The sequence below is a fragment of the Pagrus major genome, chromosome 15, assembly GCF_040436345.1.
Source record: "Pagrus major chromosome 15, Pma_NU_1.0".
Classification (NCBI taxonomy): Eukaryota; Metazoa; Chordata; class Actinopteri; order Spariformes; family Sparidae; genus Pagrus; species Pagrus major.
This window is the reverse complement of record NC_133229.1, coordinates 11809829-11837369: the sequence shown is the minus strand read 5'-3', so window position 1 is coordinate 11837369 and position 27541 is coordinate 11809829. Positions and strand designations below refer to the sequence as shown.

At 40.0% G+C, this 27541-nt stretch overlaps 2 protein-coding genes across 5 annotated transcripts; one reads left to right on the top strand and one right to left on the bottom strand.

Annotated features, from left to right (window-relative positions):
* The first annotated feature begins 4812 nt into the window (after positions 1-4812).
* rrbp1a (ribosome binding protein 1a) lies at positions 4813-18051 on the top strand. 4 transcript variants are annotated; one of them, XM_073481603.1, is made up of 27 exons: positions 4813-4992; positions 7322-8239; positions 9479-9633; positions 9770-9892; positions 10490-10642; positions 10855-10973; positions 11194-11347; positions 12449-12587; positions 12745-12905; positions 13006-13040; positions 13129-13204; positions 13338-13372; positions 13475-13556; positions 13647-13687; positions 13776-13854; positions 13941-14033; positions 14155-14241; positions 14330-14419; positions 14522-14614; positions 14711-14761; positions 14853-14933; positions 15236-15319; positions 15533-15610; positions 16271-16354; positions 16461-16559; positions 17308-17451; positions 17534-18051. In XM_073481603.1, the coding sequence occupies exons 2-27, from the start codon at positions 7339-7341 to the stop codon at positions 17570-17572; spliced, it is 3276 nt and encodes a 1091-aa protein (XP_073337704.1). In that variant the 5' UTR covers positions 4813-4992; positions 7322-7338; the 3' UTR covers positions 17573-18051. The 4 variants fall into 4 exon arrangements, with proteins under 4 accessions (XP_073337704.1, XP_073337707.1, XP_073337706.1 ...); XM_073481606.1 differs by having other exon boundaries at positions 4905-4992; positions 13650-13687; positions 13944-14033; XM_073481605.1 differs by having other exon boundaries at positions 4905-4992; positions 13650-13687.
* A 2278-nt stretch (positions 18052-20329) lies between these two features.
* Positions 20330-22845, bottom strand: cfl1l (cofilin 1 (non-muscle), like). The gene is made up of 4 exons (XM_073481861.1): positions 22758-22845; positions 21470-21756; positions 21185-21261; positions 20330-21080 (listed from the first exon to the last, which is right to left on the bottom strand). The coding sequence occupies exons 1-4, from the start codon at positions 22758-22760 to the stop codon at positions 20971-20973; spliced, it is 477 nt and encodes a 158-aa protein (XP_073337962.1). The 5' UTR covers positions 22761-22845; the 3' UTR covers positions 20330-20970.
* Between the last annotated feature and the right edge of the window lie 4696 nt (positions 22846-27541).

Sequence of the window (27541 nt, the reverse complement as noted above, 5' to 3'; positions counted from 1 at the left end):
AGATGTGGAGAAGTTTTAAGAATCACTTGTATGGACAGAATATACTGTGTCTCTCCATTATTGACATTCAATATTGACGTCACCAGCGGTGGTGTCACAGTGACTTTTAGGTTTCGAGTCACTGATTGGATAAAACAACAGCCTACAGCCAATGAGATGGTGACACATTACAAAGTACAAACAGGATAGTTTGCTAACTATGATCAGAGCAAACAGTATATGAAAGCATGGCATTAAAAAAATATGGCAATGGTGGAGCCAAGGACCTCTGTGGAACACGAAGAGCAAAAATGATATGAGGCCCAAACTGATTTCACTTCACTCTCTAAAAATATGCAGTCACTGATCTGAGCATATCAGTAAGAAGATCAATGTTCCCTTTGTGTGGCTGCTGTGTTACTATGATAAAGAATTTCCTCACTTCTTGCTGTAATCACACAAGTAAAACTTCTGAGGCAATGATTTACTGTGTGAAATGTGTCTTTGCTGGTGTAAAGGAACAAATCTTGCTTCAAAGACTTATTTTTGCTGATTTAATGAATTTCCTTATCTCTCCCTTATGCGTGCTTGGATAATTTGCAGGCTGTAAATGCATGATAAGGAGTGTGATTTTGCACATTTTCAGAGCTTTTGGAGATATTGTCAGGGATTGGCCATTAATAAATAATTCAACACCATCTTTATGGTCCCAATTTTTTTTACTATCATATCAGAATCATCAGTTGCACACACACACACACACACACACTCTTTGACAACCAGGCACAGGAATTTGAGAATTCATAATGGAAAGCTTTTACAAAAAAGGATCTTTTCCCACCTTGGTTGAGGTCATGGATGGGTGGACTGCAAAGAACCAACAGGCCGACATCTTAATTATGCCGACTGAGCCTGCGAAAGCACCTGCTTCATGTCCCACAGCTCCACATTGTTCAGCTGAAAAGTCGTGATAGATACAGACAGAAGCCTTGGAGCAAGACTGGAGGCACGAAGCATGACGGCCTCCTCAAATAGAAACCGTGACCTCTGAAGAGGCTCACTACAGACGAGTGCACCTGCAGGGCTTGCTGACGCAACTGAACTGTCTGCGCTTCCTCAGTGAAACAGAACAGGATGCTTGTTCCTGCTGCCCATCAGGTAAAATTTGCAGACTGCAGCTTCAGATTTTTTTAAAATCCTCTCTCACAATATTTTTCTACCTTAAGCAGAAGTTACACAACCCACATCATAAGTGACTCTGTACAGCCTTCATATTGAGAAAAACAAACCACTATCTGACCTCCAAGGGGCCCTTTTAGCAGTTTTATCAGCTTTCTCATGTGTGTGAGAACACTTGGGAATGAGAGTTAACATAATACTGAGGGAAACCGCCAATTGCCTCTGATTCTCACCGACTCCTACCATACAATTCAAGGCAAAACTAAGTTTTTTACAAGCTGTGGATATCTGAAGGACACGTGTTTTCTTCCTTTGTGTGTTAAAGGTGCACTATGTAGTTTTGGAGATGATATTTAAACTCAGAAATATTTATCTTTTCCATAACTGAATAAACAAGCTGTTCTCAAAGGAAAATAAGGTCTCCAGAACACTGTTTGAAGCTAGAAAGGTGGCAGGGTCTGCCACATATAAACAAAGGAAAACAGTATCACATAAAATGCCAACTTCTACATAATGTTGCTTTAACTAAAACTAAATTAAAAACTAAAACTAGGTCTGAAATAATTATAATAATTTTAGTCAAGATAAAAACTAAACTTAAGAAAAAAACAACAACAACCAAATCAAACGATGTTGTGAACTTACATTACTGACTCAAATATAAGAAAAATATGCATCTTTAGTTTCAGTCTTTATCAGTTTCGTCAAATTTACAAACATAAAAAGCATGAGGAGGCATTGGTGATATGTTTATTGAGACTGGGACATCTCAATAAACTAAAATTAAGTAGATAAAATAAATAACATTCTCCAGTCAGTGCCTGCCCACTGCCCCCTCGGGATGGGTTAGCCAGTTTCACACTGGTGTACATTGTATGATATGTGATAAAGATAAAGATTCTTCTCCTTCTTCTTTTTACATGACTGTGAGTCAACTGCCATCACAAAGTAGTCTGTTGATATTGTAATAGCTATTCTGAACTTCTTAAATCTTTCCCTCATACTTTATGAAGGAAAAACTGAAAAAATAAACTCAAAAAGGAAAAAAAGATTTTTAAACAATGAAAAACAACTCAAACAAGCAAACCCACTCTGGAAACTAACTGAAGCTAATCAGGATTTAAAAACTAAAAAAACTAAATGAAAATAAAAACTAGAAACTAAAACACAAAATACATAATGCAAAACTACAATGACTGTGTTCTCAAATTCTAAATTATCTACATGCATCGGCCAACAAGTCAAATATTTCATCTCATCACACATCAAAAACACTTCAAATCTTTTATGTTTCACAGCAGTTTATGGAATGTTGTTAAAAATAAAAGGCTAGTTTTCACCTTGAAGATCACAATACACAAATACTAGAGCAGTACAAAGCTTAGTCAGCAAATCTGGCCAATGTTGAAGTTTCAGTAGCTGACAGAATGCAGGTGTCCGTGTGAGAAATGGGAGTGAAAATGCAAAATCACTGACTCTGGTTCATGTGCATCAGATCACAAACACTAACTGTACATCTTTAGAAACCAGTGGCCAGATAATGATGATTGTATGGTTATTGTTTTGTAACAGCTGCATCCCAGAGAGGTTGTTAGTATAAACTCTGCATTCTGTATGTATATATACACGTGTGTACAGTATATGCACATGTAGCCTTTACGTGCACATAATGTATCTAATCCAAGCACCCACATCTATGCATATTTAGTATTTATTCTTTATTTTTCCACACTGCTTCTATTGCTTCTTTGCGCTACTTGTTCTGTTACAATAAACAAAATACATGACATTTGACTTGCATACAGGCCATTGGTGATTTTAATAAACTGTATACACCTACCTCATTTGCACATGCTACAGTGCAGTACGTTCCTGACCATTAACTGCTCTTTACTTTTTCAAATTTTGACTTTATTTGTATAGTTGTACTCGTCTAGTTGTGTGTCTGTTTCTGTCAACTACACTGAGAGCAATGTAAACCAGAGTCAAATTCCTTGTCTGTGTACACATACTGAATCTAAACAAAAGATTATTGGATGTATAACACCAGCTGATAGATAGAATATCTATAGCTTTTGGATAGAAAACAAGCAGCGGTCGAAGGTGCCAGGGACTGTGGTTGGGTAGAACTTGGTTATTCAAACTGTCAGTCACTCATACCTGATGCAGCAGTGTAATTGAGACCACACTTGGTTTTGTGTACTGTAAATGAAGTTTATTATTGTTATAAACAAACAAAATGTTTCACTTTTATATTTTGGGACTTTATATGCTCTTTGTTTGTGTTGGAAAATTGTCAACGTCTTGTACAAATGATTTAGTACATTGTTAAATTTAATACTTCTGTTTAATAAGATCAACTTAATGTTTTTCATGATACAGTTTGCTGATGGCTGATGAGGACAACCTGTGGCCAGACTTGAGCAACAAGTGCCTACACTTATCAAACTGTTTTATTAAGCAGTTTGGGGAGCAGTTGTCTCAAGAATGCCTATAATAGCAGTTTTCAAATGAGTGGCCTGGGCTGTGGACAGAGAAAAGTTCTATTATTAGAGCAGAGGAACAACATATTTCATATGTCAGTAATCCCACATCATGCTTAATGAATCACTTAAACCAGCACACGGTGATGCCTTCACGTTGTGAACAATTCATACAATAGGATCACAATCTCCCTGAGCCACTTAAAATAATAGCAGGTGTGGTAAATGAGCCTTCTGAGAAGCACTGTCAGAACTGAACGTCACTGATGCGAACAATGTTATCCTGAAGGCATGACTAATAATCATTTCTGGGCGGCCTATTTACAGTTTATCCTTTCTTGAAAGTATTTCTTTTGTATGTGAAATGAACCTGATGCTCCGGTCTGTCTAGTAGTGGAAAACACAAAAAACATCCCTGACGTAATGTGCCAAAACCATAAGAGAATCCTGAATAAAAGTACAACATCTAGTTGCAATGAGTGATCCTTTGATGTTGTGCAGCCAAGTATTAAATATTTAGTATTTTAGTATACATTTAATGAAGATAACAAACTTTCAAAAAATACAAAGCATGTCAGGCTGATTTTTGGGGAACTTTTGTGCTTTGCATGTTTCATTCATCTTATGGCTTCAAAAAGAGATAAAACAGACGAGCAGTCACATTGAGCTGAGTCCTAGGCCTGTTATGCAAAGGCCTACATGATACAGCCAGACAGGATAATGTGATTTTAACAACTGTACAACTTAAAGCTAAGCAGGTGAGGCCAGGGGAAACTGTATGTTTTGTGCAAACAAAACTATTACTGTTACTATTAGTTTTACTTTCAGGCATATGTAATGCAGTAAAAAAAAACGTAACGTCTCTCAAAACTTCTAAAAATACGAAAGAAAAAGGTCAGCAGCCTACTTGAAAAGATTAACTCCAACACTTTACTTGAGTAAATGTACTTAGTTACATTCCATTTTCAGACAACCCGCTTTTGTTTGACTGAAAACTTCCCGACTGAATGGGCCTTTTCATTCATGGACGTTAAAAGAAAAAACTACAACTCCCAGCATGCTCACTTCCGTTCTTGAGCGCATTTCAGCCAATCAGAAGCGTTCTGGATTTATGGTAGCTATCTGGGGCACGGGGCCAGCACGTCTAGCCAGCTCGAAGTGCCACGACTTCACAGCAGACCACGGATTCTCCAGCGGAGTGAGGGGGAGACCACTGGGAAAAAAGCTAGTTAGCTAGATAGCTGGTCAAATAGGCAGCTTTGCACAGAAGTCCCTTCGTCTACAAGTCAAAGCTTTTTGCCCTCTCTCCGTTCCCTTTGAAGCGAGCAGACGTAGCTACATCACCGGCGAGGTAAGTGTGGGAATCCTGGAATTTTTTATTCATTTAGCCAGCGGTAGCTAGCATGGGAAGCTATCTACTGCTAACTCCTGAGCTAACCACTAGTACAGACAGCCAGCCGGGTAAAGTTATGTAAAATTGTGTTCCATCTTCGCCGTCCGTTGCTGTCTAGTTTACAGTCTTATCATAGCTTTTTGAGCGCAGTTTTGTTACGTAAACCGACACTTTATACCAAAACGCGAAGAAAAATAGCCAAGTTCATTGATTCATAATGTTAGCATTAATGCTAGCTTGCAAATGACTTAATGATTAAAAGCATATGGCATTTTAAAAAAAAAAAGAATTGCACGCTCTTTATTTGTTTTATGCATGTGTTAATGGACAGCAATCGTCCCTAATGTTGTCCCTAATGTCTCATGAATATTAGAGGCCGTTTTCAGTTTGCTCTCTGTATGATAATCTGAGTCTTAGTTTGATGTTAAATAACTATCTTAGAAGTTCCTTGAAGTCAATGCGTTTGTATATGGATAAAAAGTGGGTGATCTTGTAGGCTTATGACTAGTTTTTTTTTTTTTATCATTACTGTGTCTGAAACCTTATGTAATAAAAGACTTTCTTTAAAGGAAAGAAAATACATGCACTTACATATTTGTCCTCCGTGGATTAATAAAGTTAATAGATTTTCATTTTAGCTGAAGCTTGTACTAATGCACCTCCTATAGATTGCCCATAAAAAGACAGATATGTCATACTTTATTGGGTGTACAGTAAGGGTCGCAGCTTAGTTAGTTTCATTTCATAGTCTTATCTCTTACCAGGAGATGCATTTTTATCTTCAGAAAGTCTCCCCCAGTCACTTTTCTTGAAGTCATCTATTTTTTCAGTTTATTCTGAGCTGAGCTGCACTGACGTGTGACATCACAGATCAGGAGGCAGTACAAACTCTTCCTTTTGGCTTCTAGCTTTCAGACCCTGCAGTGAACAAGGACTCTGGACTCTGTTTCAGAGTAGCTCAGCAGTTTTCCTCTGCCATGCCGTTCCAAATTCCACATTGTCCCTTTTTTGCATTTATATATTTTCTGATCGGATCACATTCCCATCTATAATATAAACAAGGATATAACTGATAGCACTGCAGGATCACATCAAAGAAGGGGGTTTTAGTGTCCTTATGCTGCCATCTACTCTGAGCCAACTTTTCTCCCCTGCAGGCTAAACATTCTAGTTTGTGAGGAGGGCCTTTAAACTCTTAAAGGGATAGCTGAAAGACCCTTTAAGGTATTGTTTTTATTACATGACAGGAAATTGACACTAGACATTTTGGCACTTGCTTGTAACTTTGTGTACTTTATCCACTTTTGTCCGTGACCCTTTTCGGCTTGGGTGTTTTTCCCTGGCTTAAATTCATATTTAGGTTGTTAAATAGTGTAAGTAGCTGATTTATCTGAAGCCCTTTTAGGATTTTTATCATGTGTAATAGTTGCTCTTGAAATGTGTGCACACAGCATTTGGTAGCTGTTGAATGACTCTGTCCATGTTTACATATGAAATATAGTAGCGCTTACGATGTGTGCATGTGTAAATGAAATAATCTGTATATTAACGCAAATTTTCCAAGTGTTTGATTTTCTTTCTTGAAATATTTTCTTTTCGAAATAATGGTGCTTTCTGCTGATGAGTAAAGTAACATTTTCATATCAAACCACTGTTTTTTGTTGTTATTTTTGCCACCATACAACAGCAGTGTAAAATTCCATAATTTAAAAAAAAAAAAAAAAAAATCGTTAAATAAGACACTTAAAAACAAAAAACTGTGAGTTAGTTGCAAAGTTGGAGTGTATGTTTAGGGGGAGGGACTTCTTAGCCTGGTGTTTATTTAATATTATTTACTTTAGCTTTGTTTGTTTCAGTACTGGATCTCAAAAACCAAGCACTCAGTGCATGAAATTTAACTATGTGGGTGAGCCTGTGCTGTACACTGTATGAAGTGTTTTACCCACAGTGGAAGGGCTATATGGAAAGTAAATCCACCCTCAAGACAAGTATTTATGCAACAGTGACACCTTGAGGCTTTTGAAGGTAAATGCTGCTGTTGTTCCCCATACAGCATTAATCCCAACTATTCTATCTCGTCAACGGCTCTATTAATACAGCTGCTGTCAGTTCAGTTTAATTTGGCCGATGCTCAAAAAAAACTGTTGGCAATGTTAGTTTAACTTTGAATTAGTATATGAATTTCATTCTCCCCTTGTAGAAATCCTTAGTCTTTGCTTGTCGAAGCTGTTTCTTGTAGAAAAAGTAACTTTTAAGTTGTTGACTGTGCATGCTTTTCTCTTTTTAGGTTAACTGAAATCAACAATGGATATTTACGACCCCCAGACCCTTGGGATAATGGTGTTTGGTGGATTCATGGTGATCTCTGCTCTCGGGATTGCTCTTGTCTCAACCTTCTCCATGAAAGAGACCTCTTATGAGGAGGCCCTGGCTAAACAACGCAGAGAGTTGGGTAAGACGCAGTCTGCTCGCTCTGAGAAAAAGAAGAAGGACAAAGTATCTGAGAAGAAGAGCCGTGGAAAGAAGAAAGAAGAAAAGCCCAATGGAAAGATTCCAGAGCCTGAAAAAATTCAAGAGGAAGCCGAAGCTGACACAGTCATTGAGCCCGCTGCAGCGCCACTTGTAGCTGCTGCTCCTGCTCCTGCCCCTGCCCCTGAGCCCGTCCCTGCTGTGGAGGTCAAACCAACTGCAGTCCCAGCAGACACCCAGCCCAAGACTGCCACGGAACCAAGCCCAGTTCTTACTGAGCCTTCGCCTGCACCCTCACCTAAAGAGAAAAAGAAGAAGAAGGTGGCTAAGGTTGAGCCAGCCTCTACCCAGTCTGCTCCAGTCGTGGCTGCCCCTGCACCAATCAAGTCCTCCGCAGTCCCTGCATCCACCTCGGCCCCTGTGTCTGCCCCAACAAAAGCAACCTCTGCATCTGCCCCAGCCAAGTCTGCCCCTGCCTCAAATAAGTCTGCCTCTGCATCAGTTAAGTCTGCTTCTGCCCCTGCCCCAGCCAAATCTGCCCCTGCACTAGCCAAGTCTGCTGCAGCCCCAGCCAAGTCTTCATCAGCTCCATCCAAAACTGCCCCAGTGCTGGAGGCTGTCACTAAAGAGGTTCCAGTGATGGCGGTGCCCCCTGTAGGATCTCAGCAGGCTCCTGCTGTTACTGGAAAAGCACAGGAGCCCAAGAAGAAAGCCTCTAAGAAAAAGAGTGAGCCTGGTAAGCACATCTGTTTTAGAGATATATTCTTAGCAGTTTGCAGTGTGCATTTTATTTATTTAATAATATCTTATTTTACCCTTTTTATAAGGTGTATACAATTTTATAAGCAGTTAATAAAGTTGATACTACAGATAATCTCATCTCAGCCTGAGAAGAGCATAATACACATAGCATTTCAGTCTTCAGAATCCTGTCTGTAGAGTGCTTGACCAAGGCACTGAGGGCTGTCACATAACCTGCAGTTTCAAGCGTGGCCCCTAAGCCAAAATTACAGGACAGCTCTGCACTATCTTTATCTTGATTGGCAACTTTCCCATAGTCAAATTTCACTATTCTTACACTGATAGTTGAAAGTTTTTACACAAATAATTTAACTGCGTTTGTTTGGAAAAGATGCCAGTCTGGTCTCGGCTAACCCACCAGATATCGTTCCCTGCTAATCCATTTGTCATTCACTGCATACACAGGATTGCTGTTACGCATGAAGTGTAGTCGGGACCTTGGTGTTTCATCGGTGTTTATCAAAAGTCTCTACACTTACCCACAAACCCTTCTCTGCATATCAGGGGCCAAACTCACTTTAGTCTTATCAATATGTTTATCCACTAGAACCATTGTTGATAAAATTAGCCTTTCACTTTGAACTCGAGCTGGTTGTTTTGGCAGGAAATACATTAGCCATAACCCTTGTGATAGTGCCCAGACATGAATATTTGGAGGTGGAGAAGGGGGCATGTCTGTACAGTTGAGTCGCACACGCCCACGCTCACAATCTCAGGCAGTAATACCCTGTCAGTGCTGATGAACTTCCAGCTGTGTATCTGTGGAAACTAGTGCCAATGTCAGATGTTGGTAATGTCTGGCACTTAGCTCTGGAGGGCATAGAGCACGCCAGCTTGTCCAAACACCACTGCCCTGTTTTGTTAGCTGACAAAGGCTCTCAGTGCCCTGACAATGGGTAGGGAGGGGGGTGGGGTTCTCCCTTGCCTGAGGCTTGTCTCCGCCTGGTGCCACAGTGCCCCACCGTTTTGCCATCCGAAGCTGCCCAGAGCCCCAGACCCATAGGACAAGTCACAACCTTGTCCTTTTCCTGCGTCAGTGTGGGAATTCAGACTTCACTGTGACAGACTCATGCACTACAAACCGTCTTGCTTTTTAGTTTTAAATAAATTCTGAATACCTTATCTTATGCCACTGTGTTATTGTGTGCTTCATTGAAATGTTTTGTGTCTTTAGCGGCAGCTGTGGATTCTGCTGATGCTCCGCTGTACCTGCCCTACAAGGCTCTGGTGTCCACCATCAGTAGCATGGCGTTCAGTGAAGCAGAGGCCCAAAGGCTCATCGAGATCCTGTCTGAGAAAGCTGGCATTATTCAGGACACTTGGCACACGGTATGGGACACTGCAGTAAATGACAAAAAGACACCTGTTAGACTTAGCTGGAGTGTTCATGTACTTTAAAGTCTAATGAATGCATGAGAGACCAACTTAATTTTTGCTATCTTTCTATGTGCGTGTGTGTTTTCAGGCCACTCAGAAAGGAGACCCAGTGGCCATACTGAAGAAACAACTGGAGGATAAGGAGAAACAGCTGGCAGAACAACAAGAGGAAGCATCTACAGCGAGGAACCGCATCAGAGAACTCACCAAGGTTAGACAAGAGCCTCTCGGGTCTGTTAAAAAGCAGATGGTGCCAACATCCTGCCACAAACACATCGACTGATCTTTTGCAATCATGGCAGCACTATGAGACTTTTATACTCATTACATTTAACAACGGAATTGTTGGCTCAATGAAAATCTTTGCAAATTTAGATCTTGTTGACTATTGAGGTGTTAAGTGCAGCTTGACCTGAAGGTGGCAGCAGAGGAAAACAGTGATATTACATGACATGAGTTACATATGTTATGTAACATATACATCAGCCTATGGGTGGCAGTACATTAAAGGTCAAAATCCATCTTTAAGGTTGTATGACTTTGCTCAGCGCATGTCATGGTGGACTGTCCTGTATATTTTATAATAACTTTTATACAAAGTGAACACTAAAATAAAGGCCAGGATGTTATCATACTTTTAAAGTACTCCTGATGACCATGATTATCATCGGCAAATTTCACAGAAACCTTTTCATTACCTTTCACATTTTCTTGTCCCAAACTAAGTGTTTTTGGTCATCATGGTGAGATTAGAGGAAAAACCGCCATATCCACAGACGCATTAACGTGAATCTGAATCTGTTAACAGGACCTGTCTGCCGAGAAGTCCAAGGTGGCCAGTGTGGAGACAAGGCTGAGCTCCCAGCTGAGTAAGAGGCAGCAGGAAATGAATGCTCTGCAAAATCGCATGGAGTCCAGTTACCAGGACCATGTAGCCACAACCCAGAAGCTTAATGCAAAGGTCAGCTCTCTTACACAATTACTACAATTCAGATTGTAGAATCACAATTTGTTGTTTTGTTGACCTCCTGATGATCTGACTCCTAATTAGTTAAAATGCAGTTTCTCCTTCTTTTTTGAAGTGCTTTTTATGTTTTTACTTGATGTAAAGCAGCTGTCCAAAGTGCAACATGGCTGTTATTTTTAAAGGAAAAATGTAAAATAATTTTACAGATCCTCAGCCTGCAGGACCAGCTGGAAAAAGGCCCCAGTGCCCAGCTGGCCCGTCTAGAACAGGAGAATAAGATTCTCCGTGATGCTCTCAACAAGGCCACCAGTCAGGCTGAGAGCAAGTGAGTAATTCCCTCTAACATTGAACAAGCAGTGATTCATAATGCCAGGCCTCTTACCTCTTTATTCTGATACTAATTGAAGTGACCATTGAGTACAGTGTGCAGACATTCTAAAGCATGTTTGTACCCGACCTGAAGGTTGGCTCATACTTTTGTGAGGCCCTCACTCTCTCTCTGTCTCGCCTTCTGCTTCTCCCTTTCATCCTTCATCCATCCTCAGACAAAATGCGGAGATGGCCAAGCTGCGTCAGGAATGCACAAAGTTAACCAAGGAACTTGGAGAGAAGACAGAAAGTCTGCTTGCTGATGAACACATCAGAAAAGGGCTGGAGGCTAAGGTCTCCGCTACTGAGAAGCAGCTCTCCCTGCTGCAGGTTAGCCTGGCCTGTGGGAACACCACATCATCACTGTCATAAATGATACTGGACATGATCAAGTGTCCATATGCAAATAACTTTATTCCAATCTTTTTTCTTTTTTTTTTTTTGGTGCCAGTTAGTCTCCACAAAATGCAAGCCTAGACCTATCCCACCGCGCCCCCCAACCCTCTAATGTTATGTGAAATTTAATTGCTATGTAATCATAGAGCTCAAGGCTGTGCAGGAATGCAGCCATACAATAATGTGGCTGCAGGGAGAACGCTTCATGCTCCAGCTGGAATGTGTGCGTGTCCGAGCACCTCTCCTCTCCAGCCCCAACCAGCTGTAAAGGGGCAGGCATAGTCGGGTGCTATTTGCAACACGTGGCTATCGGATAGCACATCCCTGTCTTACATTATCTCTTAATTATTTGTGCTCCTGAGAAGCCAACGCAGTCTCTTACTGTTGGAATGCTGTAGGTCTGAACTATTACAGCTTATGTGGAGCAATGAGTCATCACTCCCTGACAGTTTAATCATTTACTAAGGTCCCTCACGAGCAAGTTAAGGTCTTTAAACATGTTATGCAATGCCTCAGGGCATCAGTCAATATACTGTACATATGCTCAAATGAAGACATTAGTTTTTCTGATATCTTTGCAATGAATTTTGGTGCCTTTGTACAATTGGTTTGTGTTTCTAGACTGATCAGCATTCAATTGTCATCAATAATAGGCTGCTTTGACTGAATCTGTCGTAGGGGCACAGGCAGAATAACCATCTCTAAAACCCCCCAAGTTCAAAGCACTCCCTCCAAGACACTTCCTTTTCTATGCATTGCTTGACATGCTGTTAAAATGTCTATAATGTAATATTTTTATTTTCCTGTTACACAGCTTCAACCTTATGGATAATCTGATTGTCCCATAGTTGAATTATCTGTCAATATTCGGTGATGTTTTTGGATCTGAATTTCGGAAAAAACATTTTAAGGATACCTTATAGAGATGGGACACAGTCCACATGCACTGGGATTGCATTGTGAATCAATGCTGTCAGTGTGAGTCGTTGCTGCCCCCTGCTGTGTGACAAACATGTTGATCAATGTTGTTGTCAGGCCAGCCATTTGGAGAGTGAGCAGGCGTTACAGAGGAGATTGGAGGAGGTGAATGAGGAGCTCCGAACAACACAGAGCAGAAACGGCAGCCTGCAGGCCACTTTGGACCAGACCCAGCAGGACAACAGCTCACTGTCAGGTCAGAGAATGGGGGAACACAGGCTTAATGGTTGCCAGATGTTAAGACATAATGCTTCACTCTTGAGCTTTGGGAAATGGGAACAGTGGTTATACCACAGAATATAAAATAGGGAGTAGTGAGTGCTGTGTTTTGATAGTGATCTTTGTCACTACAGAGTTGCAGGTGCGCATTGAGAAATTCGAGGCTGAGATCAGGGAGCGCTCTGCTCAGCTGGAGGAGACGCAGGCAGAGAAAATCCAGCTTGAACAGCAGCTGGCCTCTATCAACTCACTGCTGGAGGCCAGTCAGACCAAAAAGGAGGAGGATAACAATCAGGTAGGACATACATTGTCAGCTCGACTGTTTCTTTGAAGTGGCCAGACACCCGAACAGACATAATCACCCCTAAGAATGTTTGTCATGTCTGATTCTGCAGGGAAACGCTGCAGAACTGGAACAGCTAAAGCTCAGGTAAGTGTATGCGCATCCTTCTCCAGAGTCAGCATCACATCCAGAGCTGTTCTGTTGATTGAATGAAATGCTTTGCCCTCCTCTGCAGCCTCCAGGAGAGAGACAACCAGCTGAGCACTCTTCAGGATGAACTGAAGCAACTGCAGGTTAAGCAGGAAGCTGCTGTAAGTATCTGTTGTTAGATCTATTGCCAAATAGTGTCACTTCGTAATTGCTCAGAAGAAATATATAATTTGTATTCACACAAAGATGTGGACAGTGGCACTGCTAATCACAAATAATCTGCTGTTCTAACAGGAGAACATCGTCGAGCTAGAGCAAAGAAATAAGAGGTATTGTGCTTTTTACTGTCCACCTGTTTGACTCAACTCCTTCCTACATCTTTGTTAGTTCTGTGCCTATGTAAAGTTAATCCAAACTCTGTGTCCCTTCAGTGAGGATGCCGACCTTATAGCATCACTTCAGGATGAACTGAAAAACCTCAAAGAAGAGATGGTGCAACTCAAAAACGCACCAGTAAGTGCGCCTGTTGATGTGCTGCATGATTCTGCACTGCAGAACAAAACATTATCTCTGTGACTCATTTGCATGTCCGCTCTGTTTCAGCAGTCGGATAACTCTGTAGAGCTCGGATTACTACAGAACAGGTAAATGAGCCTTTGAATATGAAAAAAAGGTCAATCTCACATCTTGTCAGTTCTGTTATAGATGTCTGTTTGTCTGTTTTTTGGCTAGTCTGACTGAGAAGGATGCCCTTGTCACATCAATACAAGAGGAGCTGAGAGAAGTGAGAGAAAAGCAGACAAATGATGCAGTAAGGCTCTCTTTACACGCTAGCAGCTTATCGATCCAGGCTGATATGCTCTGTCACCTTTCTGATAATGTCATCCATTGTTTTAGCAGAACGTTATGGCAGAACTGTCAGCTTTTCAAACTGAAACCAAAACAACTCTACAGACACTCTTCCCACAGATACCTGTAGAGACAGAACAGGTAGGAAAAACGGATTTCACAAAAGGAGTAGCTGACTGACTTTTATCGTAATGATTTTGATCATTATTCTGTCAAATAATGTGCACATGAATTATTTATGTCTGCTTTTCTCCTCCCCTAGTCCAACTGGTTACAAGTATTTACGCAGAAAGCTCAGGGGGCTCTCAGCCAGCAGAGCCAGGAGCCTCAGTCCAGCACAGAACTGCCTGTAAGCCACAGTTCTATACTGCTAGCTGCATGCACTGGTTTGAATTAGGCCAGAAGAAGACATTCCCAATGTGTTTCCTTTATTTCAGGAGTTGCTCGAGAAACTGAAGGAGGCTGAGGACAGCCATAGCACACTGCAGGCTGAATGTGATCAGTACAGGACAGTCCTGGCTGAAACGGTAAGCAAATTAAATAAATAACTATAAGTGTATATTGTATGTGAGTTGAGTGAGCATGGAGTAAATTTATACAACTCATTTAATCCTGTTTCCCTTCTTTAGGAAGGAATGCTGAAACATCTGCAGAAGAGTGTAGAGGAAGAGGAGCTGGTATGGAAGTCCAAGATGGCCACCTCAGAGGAACAGCTGAGGGTGGTAAGTTAAAACACCTCCTTGAAATCGGACATTTTTTCACAATTTATGCGTTTTGTTTTTTCAAACCTGACAACTGTCCCCCTCACACATTACCAGGCTGAGGAGAAGGCCAGCAAACTGGAGGCAGAAAACCAAAGTGTAGAACAGGTGGGGATTTGTCCACACTTGCTTGAGGTTAGCTAGCAGGTTAGAAATGTGGGCCGCCATGTAAATCTGTTTATTTTGATTTTCCCCGCAGTTGAAGGAGCAGATGATGCTTCTGGAAGCCCAGCTGGAGAAGCAGTCAGACAACCAGGGGGCCGCAGAGGAGATGGAGCAGGTATGTATGAGGTCAAATCACTGGACCTTGAACTGGCTGCTAATTATGTTGTATTTTTATGTTCCCTATTAAGGAGGTGAATTTGCATATCATTTGCATTTAAAATTATATTCTTTGGTTAAAAAAAAAAAGTAGTGAAATGAAAGGGGTCAATGCAAAGACGTAGCAATCCATATGAGTTTTTAATGAAATCTTAGAAATACTATAAATGTGACATATTTAAATGTATCACCTTCTTACAGTGCATTTAAAACCAAACCTGTCTGACAGCTGTTCATGTCTCTGCTCTGTTCTGTATTCAGCTGAAGCTGCAGCTCTCAGAGTGTCAGAACCAGTTGGATTTGGCCCAGAAGGAGTCCCAGGCACACACGGAGGAGCTTGCACAGGTGAAGTCACTGACTTAACCTGCTTTCATAGCCTAAAGACAATACTTACACATTCATATAGTGTTAATGAAGTGTTATTTATGAGATGTCAAGGAGTTTATGTAAATCATTCCTTAACCTACAAAACCAACAAGGAATGCTGTCAGTGACACAAAGGGGACTCTTGGATGGGAAGTTATATAACCGGTGACTATCGACGACTTCCTGTTTCAGGTCAGAGAGCAGCTGGGCGAGATCACGATGCGGGCTCAACAAGAACAGAATGGCCTTGCTGATGCTCAACCCAGTCAGGTCAGGGTGCAAAGGTCACAAGGCACCCTTCACTTCCTGTCAGAGAGTACTGGACAGTGTCTAGGATACTGAAATCTGGTTTTATTTATTTGTTTTTAATCACCTCTTAAACGAACTCGATTCAGTTCAATAGAAAATCCCAAAAATACATTTATTATTTATTTGTTATTCTGTATTTCTAAAAAAAATTTCTTAGTTGTCTGGTTTAAAAAATGAGAATCAAGGATGTGGCCACAGTACACAGATACTGGCTAACGGATGACTGATAAACGAAGAGCTGTCTTTCCAGTCTGTCCAGTTCTCCTCTGACGCAGCTGCTGTTTATGCTAACCACTGTTTGCATTGACTGAGTGGATACAAATCTAACCACCGCTCTCTTTCACCTTTTTCGGCATGCTCACTTCTCCTCTTTTGTTTTCAGATATTTGTTTGTACCTTTCTTAACACCAACAGAATCTTTGTGTTCAGTCTTAGGCTGTCTGAGAGGCAACTAACTTGGCACACAGGTCGAGCAGCTTTTGGGTGTCTTTGTGTGTGTGTGTGTGTGTTTGTGAGTAGTGCTACTGCTTGGGCACAGGAATGTTCACATACACACTTGCCTTAGCCATTTGTCTGTGTGTATTTATTGTGTGTGTTTTTCCTTTTTTTGTTTGCCATCAGGTACAGAACGAGTTGAGTCAGTCAGCTGAGAAGCTGCACGAGGAGGTGGCTCAGAGGCAGCAGCTTTCAGAAGAGTTTGAGCAGGTAGCAGCCATCGTCAGTATACACTATTATTTTTAGTCTCGTCACACAAGAGGTGACTAATAATCTTTTGGTAGATTAAATCTGTGTGTGTGTTGTGAACCTCCAGGCCCAAAAGACTATAACAGAACTTCAGGCTCAGCTGGATCTTCTGACGGATTCTGCAGAGTCGCCTCAAGCTGATTCAGAAGATCTTGCACAGCTCAAGGTGCGATAACAAATGACGCCCAGAATCCAAACATTTGACTGAAATTAATGCTTTACATTTTTTGACAGCCCTGGATTAATATAAATCTCAGAGAAGCAGGTGGTCCTGCTCCTAACAGGAATGAAACATACCGTACTTCTCAGCTTGAGAGTTAAACAATGTGATGTGAAAATGATGGAGAGATTTGATTTTCTCCAGCAACAGGTCTTCGATATCTCTAAAGCACTCATCCTCACTTGATTCGTGGAGGCTCAAGTGTTCAATATTAAATAAAAACAATAAGACATAAAATAAATGACATAAAAATGAATAACCACAGATTTTTAACAATAAATGTTATTATTTTATCTCAAAACAATAAACTCTACAAAAGCAGTTTATTGCAGGTTGATTTAATTGAATTTAAGCGTTTTTTATTTGGAAATGGTCCGTTTTTACCTTATTTTTTCCTCATGACATTTGACCCTTTGAATGAGTGGATGGTCGTTCACTTAACTGACTCTTCTCCATTTGTCTTGATTGACAGATAAAGACTTTGTGACAGAAAGTGGTATAATGAAATGGAATTATTGTTGGGGAAAAATTGGCACTGTGAAATTAAGACTTAGAGTATTTAAATGACCCGCAATTAACTCTTGTTGTGTGAAGAATTGATCTTTTAACCCTAACCCCACAAACACTAGATCTCCATATGGAGTCATTTTAGCTTGGAGCTTTGAAGTAATGTTTGCCTCTGCTGTCGGAACAGGAGCGCCTGGAGAAGGAGAAGAAGCTGTCCAAAGACCTGGGCCAGGCAGCCACCAAGCTCCAGCAGCTTCTCAAAGCCACTCAGGAGCAGCTGACCAAAGAGAGAGACACAGTGAGAACACTACAGGAGCACCTGGAAGGACCGGTGAGATGACCTATTCACACTCGTGAGCTCAAATTGTTTTAGTACGACTGTCGCTAATCTTTATCTTATTTCTGTTTTCAAGGAGGAATATGTGGAGCTGAAGGAAGGAACGTCCGTCTGAGAGGAAGTTCACCGCAGACACTACAAAAAAAAACTGCCAAATATGCCTTATGATTACCATAGTTATGCATTCCAAAACTATTTCTTTCTTGTACTGTAGTTGATTGCATTTGTTGCAACTGTAGGAATCAATTGTTTGATATGATGAACATTTCAAAGATTAGAGGAGAGAATCCTGCTACAATCTTTATTGATACCCACATTCCATCAACGATTCTGGCTATGTCAGAAGTTATTTATCCCCCTGCCTTATATTCCAAACATTTCCCCATAGTTCAGTGTTAAAAAGGGAAACCGATTGTACGTCAAACGTACATCAACCTGTGCAATTACTTTGTATGTCTTTTCTATGTGGTTGAATGACGGGAACATTTTATGGTTCAATGTTTCATTACCTTTAAGGGCCTGCTTTCTTCTGTAGCTGGCTGCCAATAACACACATCGAATTTGTATGAATGAATAAACTACAGTGTAGCTCTATGTAATCTGTGTTCAGTGTCTGTGTCACAGTTTCTGTAAAGCTGCAGTGAATGCGAGGAGGAAGCCAAGTAAAAGTTGGTTATATTTTGACATACTTTTATGTCCGGTTTTAATCAGGATGTTGTGTCATCCTCATGACTCTAATGGCCTCTGATGAGTAATCTATAATTTCAAAATGTAAGTTACCATGCCAGGGGAAAAAGCTGTTGGCAAAAACCTAATACAGGAAGGGTAGAGAACAGGAAGTATTTCCACACAGTATGTCATCCTTCAGCCAAACGTAAGGTTTTATTGCTTCTATCTCTTTAAAAACACGACTCATGTTTTCTAAAGCTTGATAACAAGGTGGCATTGCATGACTTATAAAAGCTTGACACAGTCAGGCTTAGATTGCATCAGTGGTTGTTGGCACAAGGAAGTGTATTACAAGATGGAGCTGGTTTGTGGGTTTTTCTAACAGCCATTTATGGTAATGTTTCGGGTGTGATCTATCTGACGTTCTCAGTTACCCCTTCTCTCAACACACCCTGTTTGAAAAAAAAATGGAAGGATGAAACCTAAGAGACAAAGGTGGCTGAAACTGAAACATAACTTCATTTAGTTATTATTAAACTTCACACTCAGATTTTATGCACATAGCCAGTTGAAACTTCAGGATCCAGGTTTGATGCTGAAGAAAAGGTGTCCGGTGTATGCATCACTCACACTGATATTTAACATCATTCACGTGCGACAGGAACAGCAGGCCCACAGGGGGAACATTCAACAAAGCAAAAGATACAAAACGCACGTGTAAAATAGAAGTAAAACAAAAGTTGCCATAAAAAAAAATTCAATAAAGTGTGAATAAGGTAATGGATTAGCCTAATATTAGTGTTCACTTGTGAACACAAAACTGTTGAGAGCAACTCAAAACATGCAATGAATAGCTCTGCATTTTGGGAAAATGCTGTCAGTGGTTTTCTTGCCGAGACTTAGATGAAAAGATTTATATCAATTTTATGTTTTAACGGTCAATATGAAACTGCAGCCAGTTAGCTTAGCTTAGCATAAAGACTAGGAAATACCACCAGCACCCCTGAAGTTCACACATTTTTTGTAAAAATGAATATCATGTACAGAAATAGAACCGTAACAAGTAAACGTTTCACAAGGGGTTTTATATTGAACTATTTTACATCTCTGATGCATGTGGACAGAGTCATGCTAGCCGTTTCCCATTTCTGTCAGCCTTTATGCTAAGCTAACCTGCTACAGTCAAAACACACCGAGTGTGGCATCAATCTTCTCGTCTGACTCTCATAAAGAAAGCAATTAAGCATATTTCACAATAAGTAAACACTGGTCGTGATGCAAGTGTAGAATAAGGCAGGAGTATAACATCTGTCAGATGGGGGTCTTACCGTTTTATTTATGGCACTAATATATAAGTGCATAAACATGTCACCAAATATATCTTTTGATCCTTAATGGTCCAATTTGTAAGAAAAGTACATTTCTGAGTCACACTCCCAACTTGTCATTGTCAAATACTGATGCTTTGGGATGTCGTCCGACCCGGCCTACAATCCCAAGGTGTCAGTATTTGACGAATTGGGAGTGAGACTCAAAAATCCACTTTTCTTATAAGCAGCATCTTTAAAGGCAGAGGGGATGGAATACAAAGGGGGGAAAAAATAATCATCAGATTTTATTCAAATGCAAATTTTTTTTACAACTGAACACAAGACCCACCTGCCTTTTTCTTTTTAGAACTCTGTTTTATAGTCCCATAAGAATTTACCATATTAACTCTATAATTTAAATCCTGGGTTTAGTCATCTGGCTGACCCAGTTAATCTGGCCCCCCACAGTGTGACACTGAAAGGGAGAGAGAATCCAACCCCCAGCTACCTGTTAACCAAAACCTTCACCCATACTTTCTGAAAATATATAACCAGACACCAACAGTAAATCTGGATTCAAATGTAAATGACTGTTTTGCAAAATTTCTTGTGGCATCACTATCAGAAACACTTTGCTAATCATGAAATAAACATGGGTTAAAAATGGAGATTTGATAGAATGAAAGCCAATAGTGTGGTTCCATATACAATTATCTCAGGACTGATTGATTAGTGGGCCAAAGTTGATAATGCAACCCACCTAGGACAAAACTAGAACTTTTCTGATTGCTCTGTAAAAAAAAAGCAATCAGTGAGCTAAAACCATATTCTCTCACTGGTAAATCAGAACAATTTGAATCATTAAAAAAAAAAAAAAAAAAGAAAGAAAAGAGTTAGTTGCATTGAATTTATTTGATAATACAAATTGACAAATGCTGCATTTACAGTTAACTTGTTTTTTTTTTCCCCTTAGTAAAAGTTGTACAGTTCTTTGTGTCCATCAAAGTGTAACAGTCTAGCAGAAAAAAAGCAAAGGTTTGAGTTGAATTTACATGCCCAGCCATTTTGACCTAGTAAACTTGACTATGGTGTGCATTGGGATATTTTACAGAATGTGTACATGTCAATGTGCAGTGAACATGTCAGTGGTAACCAAACTATATAGGAAGACAAATGGTGTATACTGGGATTGAAACAGTATCCATGTATATAAAAAACACCAAACTACTGATTCGAGAAATATAAATGAGTCAAGTGACAGACCATAGTATCATATGGATACGTCAAAGAATGAATAAAATTACAGCTGAATGAAACTGAACAGCCAAAGTGGTGGGTTTATTTGGGCACAGAGATGTTTGTGTTAAGTTATTCTAATTCAATCCAGAGGCCAACCCTTCCCCTTTAAGCTTTGTTGAACCAATCCAAAAACACGGAGTCAATTTGGAAGCTTTGCCATTAGCCCATTAAATTGAATTTGTCATAAAACAAGGGAAAGACTGTTGAAACTGGTCACCGTGGCCTTGTAAATGACCTAACATGACACACCCTCAACAGTGGTGATGCTTTTCCCCAACAGCTCTGCAAACATCTTCCTGTTGGCGCAGTCTGCCTTTTCAGTCAGCTCGAGATTATGTTTGATACCTGTTGAAAACATAAAAGAGTTACTTGGGTGGGTGAACTGTAGAGGTATCAATGTTTAGGAAAGTCTCATTTATGGAAAAAAACAAAAAAAACAAAAAACTTACTTCCCACGCACTTCTTTAGAGCATCTTTTGAGGCAGCATAGCACATTTTATCTTTGATGCTTGCATTTTCAGAACACCTGATATGAAGAGAAATCATTTACCAAGTGTCCCACAACAACAACAACGCACACACACAAGAATATGTATCCTCAGAAAAGTTTAGCTCATACATTTTTTTTTTTAAACCAAGATTATATCGCTAGTTCTTAGTTGTAGCCTGCAATCAGTTGAGGATGCAGGTGAAAAGAGTATTTATGATTTAAAAATCACAGTACAAGGACCTACCATGTCAAAAAGACCAGTTCTTCTTTGTTTTTGCATTCCTTGGTGTCGAAGTGGCAGTCATACAGTATGTAGCAGCATTCTCCCTCCGCCATTGTGTCCTGGAAGGAAGAGAAGCAATCCTTTCCGGACAGTTCTTCTTCACAGATGCATTTGGTCACATCGATGCAGTTATCCTTGATTTGAAACACCACCATTCTGATACGCTTCTGCTGATCAGCATCATTCTTCACAACTCTTATGTTTTTGCAGATTTCCTTCACCTGTTCGGTGCATTTCACTCCAGACGTCTGTTTGTAGAAAACACAAACATTATATTGTCAGTATTAACCCTTCAGGTGAGTTTAAGAGTTCAAAATGTATCTAAATGTTCCACCCATTTTAAGTTACTTAACGCCTTTAGACAGAACATAAGGGAAACACACGGACAAAAAAAATAAAAAAATAAAAAAGCAATTATAATTTCTTTCGTAACATATTCACTTAAATTTACAGTTGCATAAGATTTTATCTTTTTAATGAAATCTTATACAAGAGTCGATGAAAATGGATGAATCTCTTTTTTTTAAATTGACAAAGCAACTATTTTCTATGAAGAGTACTCCTTACCATTCATGCGGTTTAGTGAGTTGAGCACTAAGTGTAATTTACACAGAAAATGTTAAAAGTAATTCTTATTAAATTTGAGCATGATAGACTTTGTTGTCTTTTCAGCCTTAGCTCATATTTGAGCAGATGTTGGTCACTTGTACATCGGTGCAGAAAGCAGAACCAAAAAAAAAAAAAACACATGAAGAAACAGGAAGTTCTTCAAAACTAGACATCGAATAGAAGCAATGAATGAGCAAATATTCCTCCAGTGTTTCGCAGTAACTTGCCATGGGTGTAGCCAACCCTATGCATTTTCAAGGCTTTGGCTCTGTCACATTCCAGTCATTGTGGAACAAGTTAGCACAAGAAAGACCGCCCCAGGGGATTCTCAGAACAAGTTCAAGCACGGACAAAGCTCCCTCCATTTTGGAGACAAAACCACACCTTGAACAAGCGCTTTCATAATCTAAAGCCTCTTTTCACAGAGCAAAACATTTCCTCACAGCAAAAGCAAAATCAAAAGACAACTTCTAAAGATGTTGAAAACTAGGCATCACTGACTTCACACATTTTTACACATGTTGTTAAAATAAAGATATGGCACGACATTACATGTCCTGTGGATCACCTAGATCACAAAGAGGAAGTTCTTAACTGACACAAGTCAACCAAGCTGCATTTCCCTGTGAGAGCTACTCACCATGTTTGCTTCTGATGTGTGAAGGAAACAGCCAGCAGAGAAAATGGCAGCAGTCAAATTGCTGATGGTTCATAAGGAAGGAGAGCAGGTTGACTCATAGAGGAGGAGCTGGGATAAATGAGCACACCTCCAAAAGTAGGCCCACCCACCTCTTCCCAGGTGTGTTACAGTTTCAGCTGCAACCTCAGAATTTGTATTTAATCACATTACATTTGAAGCCTAAGTCACAATGGATATTGTCTGGGTCAATAAAAACATTTTTGTCACCCTCGCCGTCTTTCTACGTTTGGTAGATGTAGAGATCTTATTTGGGTAAAAGCTCAGGTGAGCTCGAGCCTGTCATGGGTGTGGGCAGCACGCAATGCCCTTATATGGAGAAGAAACCTGTCCAGATTTGTCAAGTCATCAGCTGCTGAGATGCTCCTCAGTGGCCTTATAAGGTAAAAGAGAGAGCAGAGATGTTACACAAGGATTTATCCTTCTACCTGAAGTTTGATGTTTCACCTTAAGATTCCAATAGTCATAGTCAATAGTTGGATGTGCAAAACTTGATTACAGTCAATCAAATCCTACACTAGAGGCGGCATTTTATGTTTTATATGAATTTTAACCACCAAAAAGGAGACCAATCTGGATTTAGATGTGAACATTAAAACTTTTTTTTCAGTCACGTTCTGTGAAGACATGATGAATCAGTGCTGTTTAAATGATTCACAAGACGTGACTGTGCTGCAGATTCAGTGTCAGGCCAAGTAAAGTACATTTTTATTTATATTGCCCAAAAGCACAATCACAGTGCCTCAGTGAGTTTTACAATCTGTACAGTGTACAACATTCTCTGTCCTTAGACCCTTCATTCAAGTCAGGAAAACTCCCCAGAAAAAAACCCTAAAAACTCTTGCAGTGGGGAGAGAAAAATGAGGAGCCACAGAGGAGGGACTTTACATGAATACTTTCAGATTTATATGTGTCCAACACAACATATCAACATTTCTACATGTCACATCACATTCACATGTTTTGTGAATGTTTTTTGAGTCGACTTGCATGTCAGGAGGTGCAGGGGATGGTGGTGCAGTGGAGATGATGATGATTGAACATTTCATACCTGCCAACACTCCCAATTTTTGGGACGGAGTGTCCTTATTTTTAACCCTTTCTCCCGCTGTGCTGCCAGTTGGTAATCTCGCCTGTTAAACGCCTGATTTCATGAATGAAATTACTAATGAAATGAGTGTATCCCAGTATCTGTCCGGGATATGTGTCATTGTACCTGGCAACCCAGCCTGGAGGCAAAGGTGTCCATGCACAAACAACCCAGCCCAGGATTGCTCAATCCCTCCACTTGAAACAGCCAAAAAGAAGAAATATGCTTCCAAATTTCACTTTACTTGTTGCAGGAATTTCCACTTTATTTAAATGTGTCTCCTGTCTCACCTACGCATTTTCCTTCGCTTGGCCTGTTTGATAGTGTAAGCACACCAGGAGCACAGTTTTAACCTCATGTCAAAGATTTCCATGTACTGTGTTGCAGGGATATCTCTCTTCCCCCAGTGGTCCAAAGCTCCTGTGCAAGTGGCGTAAACGCCCACACTGACCTGGTGGTCCGGCCAGCTGGAGGGCTAATTGAGCTAACAAGCTACCAGTAGCTACAGTCATGGATGTGTAAATAGAATACAGTTAGCAGGTAAGCCTCTATTTGTTGGGAGTATGAATTCATACAGGCGGCCAATTCTTACATATCGCACCTTTAAGTGATCGAACGTCACACACAAACACAAGGAATTTGTCTGCTGTAGCATCATGCTTTGGTTGGAGGGACTAAATTAAAAATACTACAACTAATAATGACAAGACAAAGTCATTTCCTGTGTGAACTACTAAACTGGCTTATTGGCAAACAAGAGAATAATATTCTACATAATTATTTTAGATCATAAACATAATTCCTTTGTTCAAATCTGTCCTTTTGATTTTAGCACACAACAAACACTGCATATACTCTGCTTCAGCGTCACAGTGGCTGTGTGTCCTCTGTGGGGATTAGTGGTTTACAGAGTCAGAGTCCTGCCCCACATCCGGACTAGTTTCTGTTCCATAATGCAGCACACTAGTTGTCAGATTTGCTTCGACTGGCATTGTAAGCACAGATATCTGTGACTTAAAAAGAAAATCAGAAATATTATCTTATGTATGTCACTAGTTGAGTGTCGTGTGTTTAACACAAGTATGATAGGTAGCTACAGGAAGCCCTCTTTTGGTGGCTTGAGGGTTGTTTTTTGAGCTATACCATCGTAACTGTGGTAAAGCCTGCTTACCAGAGCTAATGGTAGCCAGCAGCAACTTTTCAAAGCAGTTAAAGGGGAAATGCAACCCCGAACCACACAGAACAGGAAATGGCTGCTGCATAACTCAGTCAGTTGAAACTTCATGCTGCTGCAAGCACATTTCAAGTTTGGCCACAACCTGGTCAGTGACGTCAAAGAAGCACACACAAATCTATGAGAACTCTGACATCTGCTGGTAGATTACAGGCACTGAATTATCCATCTGAGTTTGGGTTTTGTAACGTGGAGGATAAATCACTGGGCCTGGTATGTATAAAGAGTTAAATTTGTGTATGAAAAAGAAAGACTGTCAATCAGAAAACATAGAGCAAATGAAACCGATTCTAAAAATGGCAATTGAACTATCTAAAGAAGAGGTTTGTTTTTAGAGCAACCTGTTTTCTCTGTTTTGCAAATAAACAGAAATAATTCTGGCTAATAACATTGAACTCTGATTTCAAAAGCCTTTGGACGCTGTGTAGAACATAAATAAAACAGAATGTGATAATTAGCTCATCCTTTTTGACATGCACTCAATGGAAAGCAATACAAACACAATATTTTTAATATTGTCTGAACTTGATGTCAGCAACAAGTTTGAAACAAGAGGCACAAGGGCAGCAAAGGACTGGGAAAGTTGTGGAATGCTAAAAAAAAAACAACCTGTTTTACCAACAAGACTTGAGACGGTTCAAAACTGGCATTCTTTCTACCAGATCAGTAAGTAACAAACCCTGCCTATTTCTTTTTACAACCAGTTGGTCTACACTTTCTTTTCATAGCACTGAGATCAGGGTTTCTTTTTGGGTTGGACATTTTTGCTTTGGACAGTAGCCAGTCAGTCAATGGTAGCACAGTCGTACCACAGGGAACTGCTAGGAGAGGGGAATTTGAATAAATGTCTGTTTCCGCTTTCAGTAAAATATCTTATGTCAGCCTTTTCTCCTGCAATGAGGCCATGACACATCACTCTGAAGGCCTGTTATTGGCTGATTCACATGACAATATGTCATCATCAGGGTTATTTTTTCAGACTTGACAAAGCTGTTTTCACAGGTTGATTATTAGTAAATTACACTGACAATTCAAATCAATGGAGTAACCCTTTAATCTTAGCCAAAGTTGCTTGTTGCTTCTTCATACAAAGCTTTTAATTCCTTCTTTAGAGTATTTTGAGTCAGAAATCGAAGTAAGACATGGAGTCATGGATCAAGTTTTCACTGATGTTGGGCATGGTCAGTTCTATTTTCACAGCTGACTATTAAAATTCTGCCACTGAAAAACAATGGCCCAAAAGCAGTTAGCTAGTTTCAATTAATAATGCTAAATGGACTTGCACTTTAATAGCTCAAAGCAATTTCACACACACTCATTCATACACTGATGGCAGTGGAGCGATTCAGTGCTTCATACCCAAAGCACCCAACACTATTTCTAAGCTAATAAACATAGTTTGGCCTCGGTTTACAACAATTCGCTAAAGCTTACTAGAAAAAAATAGCACAGTAGTTTAAAAATGCTTTTTGGCTTTCTTGCCAAGGCTTAGATAAGAAAATTGATACCACTGTCATGTCTGTATGGTGAATATAAAACTAGCACAAGAAGCAATTTAGCTTAGCCTAGCACTGGGACTAGGAACAAGGAGAATCAGCTAGACTGGCTCTGTTCAAATATTGAAAAAACTGCCTATCAGCACCTGATTACCCCTGTTGTGAAAATATAATATGTAAAAATTCATCAAAATGTCTAGAAATGAGTAGCACTTTGTTATATACTCTATATACTCTTTTTTTTAAAAGCGCTGTACAAATAAAATGTATTATTATATTGTTGGGTTGTGGATATACATTATCCCAAATGTTTCCAACAACGTTCAAACCCAGAGAAATCCACAAGTTTACTTAAGGTAACCTGTGCTTCAGTGTTTGTCCGCCGCAAACTGCCAGATTTTACTACGTTAGCCGTGAGCTAACGTTAGCCAGCAATGGCACACAAGGAATGTCTTGGTGTTTAAATTCAATTAAATTCAACTCTCACTCATCAGTACTCACCAGAGACTACAATTTTCTCTCTTCTTTTCCCCTCTCCTCTCTTTGACGTTACGTTAATGGAATAAAGTACATTACCCAGTCAACATCACTGTAATGTGACATAAACACAGACAATGGAGGTCTCTTTTGCAGATAGCTGCTGCAGTCAGGCTGATAAACAGGAGAGAAGATAAAGACAGTCTTTAATTAAAAAGCAATCTCTGAGCTCTCCTACCGTCAGTAAACAGCTCCGGACAGACATACATGCTGAATAAAATGATCTCTCATCGATTGAATACTGAATAAACAGAGTCTTATTGGCAAAACAGTTGTAGCTTTATTATGTTTGTGAACAATCAAACTTGAAGAATTTATTTTCCGATTTGAAATCAGTATCCAGTTGTAGTTTTACACAGGACACAAACTG